A 14,640-nucleotide genomic window follows, 5' to 3' on the forward strand; every position below is an offset into this window, starting at 1 on the left:
GATGATTTCATTTTCCCCCAGGCGGTCGCCTTGGTAAAAGGTGTAGTCCTTTTGGGGAAAGCCTGGAAGAGAAAGATTAAAAGTGTAAATTTTTGGTTGTCTTCCTCAAGGAGACCCCCCCCCCCCCCCCATTCACTGGTTCTGGGCCTATAAACTGACTCAAATCTTGAGATTGACTGAAGGGTTGTGGCTCTGTGTTTTTAACGATTGAGGTTATGCTTTTGTTCACTTGACCTAGACTCTTCTGCTCATACAGATCAGGAGGATTAATAAGACTTCTCATCTATTTCACTGCTCGGAACACTGATCAATTAGCCAGTGCCAGAGGTCTCTGGGAGTCAGACTGCTCTGATTGCTGACTTGACTCGGCTATGGTGTGAAAAGGCGGGGCTACTACAAGTGTGGAGACCCTTAGTTTTAATTTCCGTTAGATATAGACTAATGGAGTATCTTCACTACATCAGGTAGTTTGACCCTGTCGTCAGCTGTGCTCCTCTATACTTAATCAAGTTTTGTCTGCTGTTCTCAATTCCTTTTAAGATGCCAATTTAGTCTCAGGAGGAAATGAAAACTTTAAAAACTCAACAAATGTTGACATTTTAAGCTTTTACAGGAGTGAAAAGATTAACCTTTGGCCCCTACTTCTACAAGTTTTTCTTCTGTTCATACGGGCGTCATTCATGTGCTAAAGGTGGTTGTCAACCTTTTTTCAAGGGTTTATCATTTATCCACTTTTTTTTTTGGCTTGTGACTAAAGTACTTTTTTAAGCCTCCCCCCCATCACCCAAGTGCATTTTAAGTATATTAGAAATGTGTTTTGTTTTTGAAAACCATACTTTTCTTTAAACAAAAAAAAAAATGGATTTTTTGTCAATTTCTTAAACTGTCATTGGTTTTTTTACTTATGAAAAAATGATCAGTAGCAGGAGACAGGGTAAATAGTTGAAATGTTGGCATAGAAAATGGGGCTTTTGCTAAGGAGTCTTACTATCATACATTATTAAAAAAAATTCTTTCTAGCTTCTTTTTGAGCCTGAGAGGACTCTTTGAAGGGACAGTTTCCTCTGCCCAGTGACTTGGATGTTGGTAAGCGTTCTTCTAAATAGCTATTGTGTATCAAATAACAAGTGACAGACTATTTTACTTAAAAAATAAATGAAAAAATACTATGTAGTTACTAAATTTATCTCATGTGGACAAAGGCATACTTAACATAGAAGAGTATGAATTTGCCATCACAACTTAAGGTTTTAGGGAAAAAAAAGAACAAAATAATAAAAATACAAGAAGAAATAAGTACACTGCAAAACAGAAGACTAGCAGTTAATCCAGAGTTGGAAAATTGGGAAACAGGAAAAACTGAGGGAGTAAATTGGGTATATTTACAAAGTAAAAAAAACCTGGAAATGGATGCTGTTGGTTATAGCCTGCTCATTTAAAAGTCTTAGTGAAGTAGATGATTTTACTCAGTAGGAATTCATGTTCACAAAGTAAGATGTAAAAATCAGGATAGTCTCCTCTATTACCTAGGAGAAGTCAAGATTATGAAATGATCTCCTCCTCCCTGTCCTGTTCTTTGAAGGAGGCAGAAATCCGCTCCCTATTTACTGGTGCTCTCTCCTAATTTTTCAAGGACTAGATCTATCTAATAATAACACAGAAATAATAAACACCAATAGCAAAATTTGACAACATTGAGGAATTAAAAATATAGCCTTATCTCATTTATGATCCTGAGCCGAAGTTGGACGCTTAACTGAGTGAGTCACCCAGGTGCCCTGACAAGGATGTTATATTAAAAATATATTTTGGGATGCCTGGGTGGCTCAGTCTTAAGCTTGCAACTCTTGATTTCAGCTCAGGTCATGATCTCACAGTTCACGGGTTGGAGCCCCAAATCGGGCTCTGTGTTAGGGGGACGGAGCCTGCTTGGGACTCTCTGCCTCTTCCCTGCTCATGTGTGCTCTCTCACAAAAATAAACAAACACTTAAAAAATTGATTAATGTCTCTAGAGTCAGTATAGCTCAAAGTCACTTATTTTGAAGCCACATTGCTTAGGTCTGGATCCTGGCTCTGCTTCTTACCAGCTGTGTGATTTTAGGGAGTTTACTAAGTTTTCTTATAGTTTCTTCATCTGTAGATGAGAGTAATCATAGCAACTCTCTTATAAGACTGTGCAGCCCTTAGTTTGCTAGGGCTGCCATAACAGACTGCGTGGTTTAAAGAACAAAAATGTATTTTCTCAATACTCTGGAGGCTGGAAGTCTAAGACCAAGGTGTTAGCTGGGTTGGGGTCTTTTTCTGAGGCTTTCCCTCCTTGGCTTGCAGATGGCCACCTTCTCGCTGTGTCTTCATACGATCTTTCCTCTCTGTGCATGCATGTCTGGTATCTCTGTGTCCTGATTTCCCCCTTATGAGGCCATCAGTCGTATTGGATTAGGGTCCACCCTCACAATCCCATTTTAACTTAATTACTTCCTTTAAAGGCCCTATCTCCAAATACATTCTGATGGGGGCGCCTGTGTGGCTCAGTTCATGGTTTTGTGGTTCATGTGTTCGAGCCCCACGTTGGGCTCTGTGCTGACGGCTTGGAGCCTGGAGCCTACTTCGGATTCTGTGTCTCCCTCTCCTTCTGCCCATCCCCCGCTCATGCTCTATCTCTCTCTCTCTGTCTCAAAAATAAATATTTAAAAATATATTTGTTTAAGAAAAGAAACAAATACATTCTGATGTCCTGAGGGTTAGGGCTTCAACATAAACTTAATAAGGACACAGTCGAGTCCTTAACGGGTTGTTAATGAGGATTAAATGTGCTAATATAGAATGCCTTGCCTATGTAGCAACCGCTACCTAAGTATTGTTTATTACTTACCTATAGCAAGTAAATAATACATAAAACCTAAAACCCTTTTTATTTCAGAATAATTACAGATTCAAAGGGAATTGCAAAAAAGGTATTGGGAAGTGTCATGCATTTTTCCTTCCCTAATGTAACCATCTCGCTTAATTACAGTACAGTATTAAAATCAGGCAATCGATATTGGTAAAATCCACACAACTCATTCAGATTTCACATTATACGTGCCCCAGTAGTGTTTGTGTGTGTGTGTGTGTGCATCTGTGCACTTTGATCACTTGTGTAAGCTTCTTGTACCCACAATCAAGGTGCAGAACTGCTCCTTCACTATAAGGCTCTCTTGCTACTCCTTTTGTAGCCACCCGCACCTCCTCTTTTGACACCATAACTCCTGACAACTGCTAATGTTTCTATCTCTATAGATTATTTCAAGACATACGTACATATATGTTATATGTATAATATAAAAATGGAATCATGTGGTATGTATCCTTTTGAGATTGGGTTTTTTGACTTGGCATAGTTTCCTTGAAGTCCATCCGGATTGTTGCATATATAAATAGCTCATTCCTTTTTATTACTGAGTAGTATTCCATGGTGCGGATGTCCCAGTTTGTTTGACTTTTACCCATTGAAGGACATTTGGTTTGTTTCCAGGTTTTGGCTATAATGAATAAAATCACTGTGAACATTTGTATGTAGGTTTTTACGTGAACCTTATTTCTCTGGAACAAATGTCCAGTAGTACTATTGCTGGGATATGATTTGTGTTACGTACATTTTTAGCTTTTAAAAGAAATTGCCAAACAATTTTCCAAATTGGCTGCATCTTTTTACATTCTCACCAGCAACGTATGAGTGATTCAGTTTTTCTGTATACTTGCCAGCATTTAGTTTGTCACTATATTTCATTCTGGCATTCTGAAAGGTATATAAGGAAATTTTATTGTGGTTTGAATTTGTATTTCCCTAATGGCTAATGATGTCGAACATCTTTCTCATGCTTATTGGTCTATATATCCTTGTCAGTGAAATGTCTGTTCATGTCTTTTGCCAGTTTACTAATTGGATTAGAAAATTTATTGAGTTTTGAGTTTTTTATACAGTTTAATTTTAAGTCCTTTGCCAGATACGTGGTTTGCAAATCTTTTCTTTTAGTCTATGATTTGTGTCTTCCTCCTACAAGGTCCTTTGCTGAGTAAAAGTTTTTGATTTTGATGAGGTTCCATTTATTAATTTTTCTTTTTATAGATCAAGATTTTGGTGTCATGTCTAAGACCTCTTCACCTACTCCTGTGTTGTGAAGATTTTCTCCCTTTTTTTCCCCCTAAATATTTTATGGTTTTGTTTTATATTTAAGTTATTGATTCTGTTTGAGTTAATTTTTTTTTTTAGTCTATTTATTTTGAGAGAGAGAGAGCATGCCCAAGCATGAGGGCAGGGGTAGAGAGAGAGAGGGAGAGAGAGAGAATCCCAAGCAGTCTCTACGCTGTGAGCACAGAGCCTGGCATAGGGCTCGAGCTCACGAACCTGAGCTGAAATCAAGAGTCAGATGCTTCACTGACTCAGCCGCCCAGATGTCCCTGTTTGAGTTAATTTTTAATTTTTTTAATTTTTAAATTATTATTTTTTATTTTGAAAAAGAGACAGCAAGCAGGGGAGGGATAGAGAGCCAGGGAGTCAGAATCCCAAGCAGGCTCCGTGCTGTCAGCACAGAGCCTGAGGTGGGGCTCAAACTCACAAACTGAGATCATGACCTGAGCCGAAGTCAAGAGATGCTTGACCAGCTGAGCCACACAGTTGATGCCTGAGCTAATTTTTAAAATAAAGTATAAGGTTTAAGTCAAGGTTCACAATTTGGCCTGTGGATGTCTAGTTGCTGCAGCACCAATTTGTTGCAAAGGCTATCAAAGTGTTTTTGTGACTTTGTCAAAAATTAGTTGGGACATATTTGTGTGGTCTATTTTTAAGTTGTGAGAATGAAATGTGCTAATATAGAATGCCCAGCCAGCCCAAAGAAGCGCTACGTAAGCGTTGACTATTATTACAATAGCAAATAAGTAATAACTTTTAAGAAAGTATTTGGATGAACTTAGTAGCCGTCCGAACTTCCTAATTTAAAAAACAATAGTTTTTTTTTTTTTTAAAAAGCTTTGATTGTGGTAAAATACATATAAAATTTACCATTTTACATCCCAACTAACAGTGCACCAGGGTTCCGATTTCTCCACATCCTTGCTAGTGCTCGTTACTTTCCTTTTTTGGATAGTAGCCATCCTAACAGGTATGAGGTGTTATGGTATCTCCTGTAATTTTGATTTGCATTTCCCTAATGATTAGTGATGTTGCATCTCTCCATGTGCTTGTTGGCTGGACCTTTTCCTTTTGTATATCTTTGAGGAAATGTCTATTCAAGTCCTTTGCCCTTTTTTTTTATTAAAAACATTTTTTTTTCTTTAATCTTTATTTTTTTGAGAGAGAGACAGAGTGTGAGCAGGAGAGGAGCTGAGGGGAGGGAGACACAGAATCAGAAGCAGGCTCCAGACCCTGAGCTGTCAGCACAGAGCCCGACGCGGGGCCTGAACTCACGAACCGTGAGATCATGACCTGAGCCGAAGTCAGATGCTTAACCGACTGAGCCACCCAGGCGCCCCATTTATTTATGTATTTATTTTTTAAAGTAAACTCTACCCCAAACATTGGGCTTGAACTCATGACCCTGGGATCACGAGTTGCATGCGCTACCAACTGAGCCAGCCAGGTGCCCCTGCCCAGTTTTTAATCAGGTTATTGTGTTTTTGTTGATTTGTGGGAATTCTTTGTATATTCTGGATATTAGCTCCTTATCATAGACTATATGGTTCACAAATATTTTCTCCTGTGGATTCCCTTTTCACTCTGTTGATCATGTGTTTGGGTTTTTTTGTTGTTGTTGTTTTAAAATTTTTTTTAAGTGTTTATCATTTTCGAGAGAGAGACAGAGTGAGAGTATGGGAATGACAGAGAGAGACCAAGACACGGAATGCAAAGCAGGCTTCAGCCTCCGAGCTGTCAGCACAGAACCCTACGTGGGGCTCGAACTAACGAACCAACTGTGAGATCAACTGTGAGACCTGAGCCAAAGTTGGCTGCTTAACCAACTGAGCCCCCCAGGTGCCCCTGTTGGTCATTTATGTTTATTTGTTTTTGAGAGAGAGAGAACACTAGCGGTGGAGGAGCAGAGAAAGAGGGAGACACAGAATCCAAAGCAGGCTGCAGACTCTGAGCTGTCAGCCCAGAGCCCAATGTGGGGATCGAACTCATATGACCTGAGCCAAAGTCGGACGCTTAACCGACTGAGACACCCACGAGCCCCAATCATGTTTTTTGATGCACAGAGGATTTTAATTTTGGTGTAGTCCACTTTATCTTTTGTTTGTTTGTTTGTTTGTTTGTTTTTGGTTGCCTATGCTTTTGGAGTCCTCGATTTTGAGTTAATTCCTGTATGTGATGTAAGATAAGGGTCCAACTTCATTCTTTTGCATATGGATTTCCGGTTTTCCTAACACCATTTGTTGACAAGAGTGTCCTTTTCGCTGTTGAATGGTCTTGGCATTCTTGTTGAAAATCTTCTATGTCAAGTCATCCTTTAAAAAAATTTTTTTGGGGGGGTGCCTGGGTGGCTCAGTCAGTCGAGCATCTGGCTTCGGCTTAGGTCATGATCTCGCAGTTTGTGGGTTTGAGCCCTGCATCGGGCTCTGTGCTGACAGCTTAGAGCTTGGAGCCTGCTTCTGATTCTGTGTCTCCCTCTCTCTCTGCTCCTTCCCCGCTCATGCTCTGTCTCTCTCTCTCCTTCAAAAATAAGTAAAAACATTAAAAAATTTTTTTTAAAAAATTTGTTTAATGTTTATTTATTTTTGAAAAAGAGACAGCACAAGCAGGGGAGGCGCAGAGAGAGAGGGATACACAGAATCCAAAGCAGGCTCCAGTCCCTGAGCTGTCAGCACAGAGCCCGATGTGGGGCTTGAACCCGCAAACTGCGGGATCATCACCTGAGCCACACTTGGATGCTTAGCCGACTGAGCCACCCAGGCGCCCCTCTATCAAATCACCCTTCTTATGCAGTGCATCTTAAACTCATACAGAGCTGTGTGTCGATTAAATCTCAATAAAACTGAAAAAAAAAATCAAAGAAAAAATTGGAATAAAAAACCCCCCAACAAACCATTTGACCATATATGTGAAAGTTTATTTCTAGGTTTCTGCTTTATTCCATTTTGTCTCTATCTTGTGTTTATGCCAGTGCCATACTGTTTTGATTACTATAGTGTTATAGGAAGTTTTGAAATCAGAAAGTGGGAGACCTCCAACTTTGTTCTTTTACAAGATTGTTTTGGCTATTTGAGGGTTTTTTTGGTTTTTTTGTTTTTGTTTGTCTCTCTGTTTTTGCAGTTTTATACCTTTATTTGACAATCAGTGATTAGTTCTCATCCACATTAACTGTACATTTTTGAAAGTAGTGACCGTGATAGATACATAGGTAGCCAACGTATAGAGCTTGTTTGGTGAATCTTCATCCTTGTTACGTTTTCTGGATAACCATACGCGCATATGGGGTGGAACATTCTTTATTTCTTTGATGCAGACAGCTTTATCGAGCCTGGTGTCGGTGCGCACATCTGGAGTTCCTATCTCCTATATGGCAAATTTCTGGGTCTCTTTGAGTGTGCAAGGGGCACTCTTCTTGAAAGCCACTCCTTGGGTGCACTTGTAAATGTTGATGGTACGTTGTCTGGTCACTACCTTGATGATGGCAGAATGGCCCTTCTTCTTCTCCCTGCTTTGCGGGAGCCATTCTGCCAGGCCCTGGCTGGAAAGTGCTGTTTGAGGTCTTAATACAGCTTTTAATGGTAAAGCACTAGAGGACTTACCTTGAAAAAGAAAAGAACTGTGTTCTGTCTATGCTTTGTATTTCTGTTGTTTTATTCAGTACAGTAAAATGTGAAACAAGTAAGAGATACAAATTGTGGAAAGGAAGATATAAACTTATTACTTAAAAATGCTGTGATTTTGTATCTGGACAAGTAAACCAAAGGAACAAACTAACAGATGATTAGAAAGAATAACAATTCAGTTAAGTGATTTAATGAAATATATGAAAATTATATAATTCCTGAATGTCAGCAGTGTAAGAGAAATTGGAAAAATTAAGTCCCAGTTGTTAGAGCTTCAAATATATGACATGGTCACAGTGGTGAATGGGAGTTAAACTTGATGGCCCCTAAGCTTTTCTGCTTTCGGGTTTAATTTACCCCTGGGGGTGGTAATTGAGTCCAGAGGTCTGAACTGGAACTGTATAAAGCTGGGAATTGGAAAGCTTCTCTGTGAGCTAGGACTGGTAAAACGGCCCACTGGTCCAAGACATAGGACAGAAGTGAGCTACTTATATTAGGTTTGTGGCTGTTAAAAGCCACCTTCAAGAAGTGGGGCGCCTGGCTGGCTCAGTTGGTAGAAGACACGACTCTAGGTCTCGAGATCCTTAGTTTGAGCCCCATGTTGGGGTGTAGAGGTTACTTAAAAAAAAATAATTAAAAGCCACCTGCAAGAAATGGGAACTTCAACCTTGTGTGGAAATCTTGGTCAGGATGACTAATGTATAAATAAATGTGTTTGGAACTGATGAATAGTATAGGGCATTGGCAGAGGCAGACATTAAACTGTTTTTGGGACTGCCCCTGACCCCTGAAATGTAGAAGACGCTCGGAAAGCTGGACATGAACTCATACAAAACGTACAAAGCACTCTATTAAAAAGATGCATCCAGGGGCGCCTGGGTGGCTCAGTCGGTTAAGCGGCCGACTTCCGCTCAGGTCATAACTCGCGGTCCGTGAGTTCGAGCCCCGCGTTGGGCTCTGTGCTGACAGCTCAGAGCCTGGAGCCTGTTCCAGATTCTGTGTCTCCCTCTCTCTGACCCTCCCCTGTTCATGCTCTGTCTCTCTCTCTCTCTCTCAAAAATAAATAAAACGTTTAAAAAAAAAAAAAAGATGCATCCAATGGAAAAATTTCAGTTGAGGAACTGATAATAATAGACCAATTTGTAAAAGCACTTAATTATTTAATATATAGTCCATATTCAGTTTCTGCCTTTGTCTCAATAATGCCCTTTATAGCTGGTTTTGATTTGTTTCAATATTCAGGGTCAGATCAAGGATCATATATTTAATTTACTCATACCTTCTTATCCTCTTTTAGTTTAGTTGAGTTTTTCCTGCCATTTTTGTTTGTTTTTTAGTGATAGTGGCATTTTTGAAAGATAACATTCAGTTTGCCTAAAAGCTTTTATTTAGCTCTTTTACTAGACAGTAAGCTGCCTTAGAACAGGGAATATATGTCATTTATCCCTGCTAATCTAATTTAATCTAATGATTTTATAATAATTTGGGATGCTGTGCTTCAGAAAAGGACAGCAAAAGGGAGGATTAAATAATTCTTAATCCTTTTTTCTTCTGGTTAGACACAGAGAACCATAAGAAGCCTTGTGCCTCACACACAGCATTTCAAACACAACGGTGTGCATCACTGTTAGGTACACTTGTCAGTGTATTTCATTATCAGTAATTCCGAGTAAAAAGTAGACTGTTCAGTTCTCTCTTCTCTGTATCACATTTGCCATTTCCTCTTGAAAGTGAGGGATATTTGGTGAGTCAAGTGTATAGTTAAAATACGATGTGTGGTTTTATTACTATCCAAAGGAAAAAAAATGCTTCATAATGGTTACAATAAAGGTAATTCATGAACAGAATATTTTGAAAATTTGGGCATAGGAATGTTCAGTTTAAATTATTGTAGAATTCTTGGGGCGCCTGGGTGGCTCAGTCAGTTAAGCATCTAACTTCAGCTCAGGTGATAAACTCATGATTCGTGGGTTCGAGCCCCGCGTTGGGCCCTGTGCTGACAGCTCGGAGCCTGGAACCTGCTTCAGATTCTGTGTCTCCCTCTCTTTCTGCCCCTCCCCCACTGATGTTCTGTCTCTCTCTTTCAAAAATAAATACATGTTAAAAAAAAAAAATTAGGGGCGCCCGGGTGGTTCAGTCGGTTAAGTGTCCGACTTCAGCTTGGGTCATGATCTCGTGGTTCATGAGTTCGAGTCCTGCGTGGGGCTCTGTGCTGATAGCTCGGAGCTTGGAGCCTGCTTCGGATTCTGTGTCTCCCTCTCTCTCTGTTCCCCCCTACTTGCTCTCTCAAAAATAAACAAACATTTAAAAAGAATTATTGTAGAATTTTTGTGTAAATAAAACTCCTTTTTGTCTCATTCAAAACATCATGGAACTCTATACCATTGTAGGAATAAGTCTTTTGCTGAGTTATGTCACTAGGAATACATGATTTGATTTTGTTTCTTCTCCCTAGTTTCACTTTATTATTTTCGCAGCTTCCCAAGTATCTCACTGTGAAGCTCTCTGTTGTAGTGTGTTTATTATACTTAAAAAGTAAGTGTGTTAAGAATATGGCGAAAGGAATACTTGATACACCCTAGTAAGAATGCAAATTATTTTTGACACTAAGCCTAGTGACTATTGGTTTTTAATAGTTTTATTGAGATATAATTCATATACAGTACAATTTACCCCTTTTAAAATATGCAATCCATTGCTTTTTTAGTATATTCACAGTTACATACCATTCCGTTCCACTGTATGGAATTTTGTTTATCCATTCATCAATTGGACATTAAATGTCTTTTGTGAATAATGATGCTGTACATTTGTGTCCAAATTTTTGTGCATATTCGTTTCTTTTCCTTATATACCTAGGAGTAGCATTCTGGGTCATACAGTAATTATGTTTAATTGTTTGAGGAGCTGCCTGTTTTTGAAAGCAACTGCACCATTTTATGTTCTCACCAGCAATATATTTCTGGTGAGAACATAGTTTCTTCACATTCTTGCCAGCACTTTTTTTGTAAATCAAGTATAATTAGCATATAGTGTTATATTAATTTAAGGTGGATAATACAGTGATTCAACAGTTCTGTGCATATCTCAGTGCTCATTGCCAGCATTTTCTTACTTTTTTTTTTAATGTTTACTTATTTTTGAGAGAGAGAGAGAGAGAGAGAGAGAGAGCAAGTGAGCTGGAGAGGGGCAGAGAGAGAGAGGGAGACACAGAATCCAAAGCAGACTCCAGGCTCTGAGCTGTCAGCACAGAGCCCGACACGGGGGTTGAACTCATGAACCTTGAGATCATGACCTGAGCTGAAGTCGGATGCTTAACTCACTGAACCACCCAGGCACCCCCCTTACTTCTTTTTTAGTCTAGCCATTCTAGTAGGTCTGAAATGGTGTCTCATTTTGGTTATGATTTGTATTTCCCGTGAGCTAATGGTGTTGAACTTCTTTTCATGTGTTTATTGACCATTTGTATATAGTCTTTGGAGAAATGTCTGTTGAGATCTTTTGCCCCTTTTTAAATTGTTTTTGCTCTGAAGTCAGCTGTTAATCTTATTGGGATTCCCTTGTAAGTGATGCATTATATTTCTGCTTTTTAAGACTTTCTCCTGAGGGGGTTCCTGGGTGGCTTAGTAGGTTAGCGGTCTGACTCTTGATTCCGGTTCAGGTGATTGTTTATGGGGTTGTAAATGGGGTCTAGCCCTGCTTGGGATTCTTTTGCTCCCTCTCTCAACGCCTCTACCCCACTCACACGCATGATCTCTGTCTCTGTCTCAAAAATAAATAAACTTTAAAAAAAAAAAGAGGGGGCGCCTGGGTGGCTCAGTCAGTTAAGCATCTGGCTTCACCTCAGGTCATGATCTCACTGCTTGTGAGGTCGAGCCCTGTGTTGACCGCTCAGAGCCTGGATCCTGCCTCAGATTCTGTCTCCCTCTCTCTGCCCCTCCCCTGCTCACACTCTGTCTCTCTCTCTCTCCCTCTCAAAAATAAACAAACATCAAAAAAAAAGGGGGGGGTGTGTGTGCCTGGGTGGCTCCGTTGGTTAAACGTCCAACTCTTGATTTTGGCTCACACTTGGTGGGTTCGAGCCCCGAGTCAGACTCTGCACTGACACAGCATGGAACCTGCTTGGGATTCTCTGTTTCCCTCTCTCTCTGCCCCACACACGCATGTTCTCTCCCTCTCTCTCACTGTCTAAAATAGATAAATGAACTTTAATTAATTTCTTTATTTTTAAGATTTTTGTCTTTGTCTTTTTTCTTTCCCTTTTTTTTTTTTTTAGAGAGACAGAGATAGCATGAGCAGGGGAGGGGGAGGGAGGGAGGGAGGGAGGGAGAGGGAGGGAGGGAGGGAGGGAGGGAGAGAGAATATCCCAAGCTGGCACTGCCTGCTCGAACCTACAAAGCCATGAGATAGATCATGACCTGAGCTGAAACCAGGAGTTGGACGCTTAACTGACTGAACCACACAGACTCTCCAAATAAATAAACTATAAAAAATTTTTCTTTCAGAAGATTTTCTCCTGTCTTTGCCTTTGAGCATTTTTCCTGTGATGTGCCTGTTTGTGGGTCTCTTTGTGTTTATCATGCTTGGAATTCATTAAGCTTCTTGGATGAATAAGTTGTTGCTTTTCAGTAAATTTGAGAAATTTTCAGCCATTATTTCTTTGGATATGTTTTTCTGTTTCTTTCCTGCTCACCTCTCCCTCCCTCTCCCTCTCTCTCTCTGTCTCTCTCTCTCTCTGTCTCTCTCTCTCTCTCTGTCTCTCTCACCTCAATTATGTGCATTGTGGCATACTTAACATTTTCCCACGTTTCTCTGAAGCTGTTTATTTTTCTTCTATTTTCTCTCTGGTTTTCAGCTTGCATAATTTCTATTGATCTATCTTCACATTTGCTAATGATTTCTTCTGTCACTTAATTTCTACTCTTGAGCCTCTCTAGTGCATTTTTTTATTTCCATTATTGTGGTTTTCAGCTCCATAATTCCCCTTTTTAAAAAAATATATATTTCTTTGTTTCTATTGATATTCGCTGTTTAATACAACATTGACATTCACACTTTTTTTCTTTAATTGTGGTTTCCTTTGGCTCTGTGAACATACTTATATGGCTGTTCTGAATATTTTTCTGTTAAATCCAATATCTAGTCACTCTCACAGGTAGTTTCTTTAGTCTGCCATTTTTTCGTCCTGGTATATGGGTCATATTTTTGTATTTCTTTGCATGCCTCATGATTTTTTGTTGGAAACTGGTCATTTTAGATGACGTATTGTACCAACTCTGGGTACTGAGTTCTCATCCCAGTCTTGAACTTGTTATTGTTTTGTTTTTAAAGAGAAGCTCTTACTTTTTTTTTTTTTTTAAGTTTATTTATTTTTGACAGAGAAACACCGAGAATGAGTGGGGGAGAGGCAGGGTGAGAGGGGGACAGAGGCTCCAAGTAGGCTCGTGCTGACAGCAGAGAGCCCAGTGCGGGGCTTGAACTCACGAACCATGAGATCGGGACCTGAGCTGAAGTCATGCTTAACTGACCCACCCAGGTGCCCTGATGGACTTATTATTGTTGTTTGCTTGTTTATTTGTTTAGCGACTGGCTAGATTATTTTAGTGACGTCTTTTCTATCCACTGTTCATCCAGTGTCAAGCCTCTGGTGGTGACTTTGGGGAGACACAGCTTTAAGTATGCCTACAGTCACCCTGGGATGACTGGTACTAACAGAGCTTTCGTTCCCTGACCAACCCAGCTGTTAAAACTCCACTAATTGCCGGGATTGCTCTCTTGTTTTCAACAGTGCCCTGAGGCTTAAATTCCTCTACAAACTAATCAGATCAAATTGGGGATCCTTGGAAGGAAGAGTTTCTGAGGTCAGTGTTTGCTGTTTGTTCTGACCCCAGGAGGACTTCTCCCAGGTGTCTTATTCCCTGGTTCTCTTCTGCAAACTAGCTGGCCTACAGTCTAAGCCGTATCTTCATTTCACCCACAGATCTTCTGTTTGCCTTTCTTTTACCACAGCTTCCACTGTTCTTGAGAATACTCTTAGGCTTAAACTCGTCCATGGGAATGAAGTCAAGTCTTTTGGGAAGAGATTTGGTACTAAGTGTTCCTGCCTTTCTCCTGAGGCAGAGTATTTGAGTCAGGTTCCTGGAGTTGGGGATGGGGATGATGGCAATCTTTTCTGTGAGTGACATTCTGGATCTGGGAGCTGAGTGCTGGAGCTGGTGGAGGATGGGAGTAAGGTGGGAGGGAAGTGCATGCAGCAGCCTATCCGGATGTGGAGCCACCATCATCTCATGAGCGGGACGGAAGAGCTCTTGGGGTCCCACTATGCTCAGTGTGCCACGCCTGAGGTATAGCTTCTGTTCTGCAAGTGGGGGTTGCACACGGGGGAGCCCCTGCTTTTGATGTACTTGCCTGGGACTTAGTGTCAGCAGCAGGGGCCTGGGGACAGTCCAGCTCCTTAGAGAAGAAAGCTCTTGGAATGAGAGCTGGGGGAAGAAGGAGCCATGTGTTCTTGGCCGCTGCAAGAACGGGAACATTGCTGACATGGGAGAGGGGAGGAGTGGGAGTGGTCTGGGTTCAAATTCCTCAGACTTTGACCTTTGAGGCTAAATTTTCATAGATTTTATTGAATGATTATTTTCTTCATTTACTGTTTCCCCTTAGGGACTATTTCCAGAGGCTTTGAATGATGGGGTTTTTTTTGTTTGTTTGTTTTTTAAATAATTTTCACCAGTTTCACTGAGGAGCGGGCCAGCAGAGCCCCTCATACCATTAGGGTGGAAGTCAGTCTCTTGTAACTTTGGTTTTTGAGCTAGTGGTCATGCCTCCTTAAAGCCTGACTCAGAAAAGCA

At 40.4% G+C, this 14,640-nt stretch overlaps 1 protein-coding gene across 5 annotated transcripts in view; it reads left to right on the plus strand.

The window, feature by feature from the left end:
* TLK2 (tousled like kinase 2) overlaps positions 1 to 14,640 on the plus strand; it is a 123,324-nt gene that overhangs the window by 31,754 nt on the left and 76,930 nt on the right. Inside the window, exon 2 of one of the 5 annotated variants that reach the window (XM_007088242.3) lies at positions 1,021 to 1,086. The exons of the other annotated variants lie outside the window; for them this stretch is intronic. Within the exon in view, the coding sequence (XP_007088304.1) occupies positions 1,081 to 1,086 (6 nt within the window). The 5' untranslated portion in view covers positions 1,021 to 1,080. The remainder of the gene's footprint in view (positions 1 to 1,020; positions 1,087 to 14,640) is intronic. 5 annotated transcript variants of the gene reach the window in all.

Source organism: Panthera tigris, chromosome E1, assembly GCF_018350195.1.
Source record: "Panthera tigris isolate Pti1 chromosome E1, P.tigris_Pti1_mat1.1, whole genome shotgun sequence".
NCBI lineage: Eukaryota > Metazoa > Chordata > Mammalia > Carnivora > Felidae > Panthera > Panthera tigris.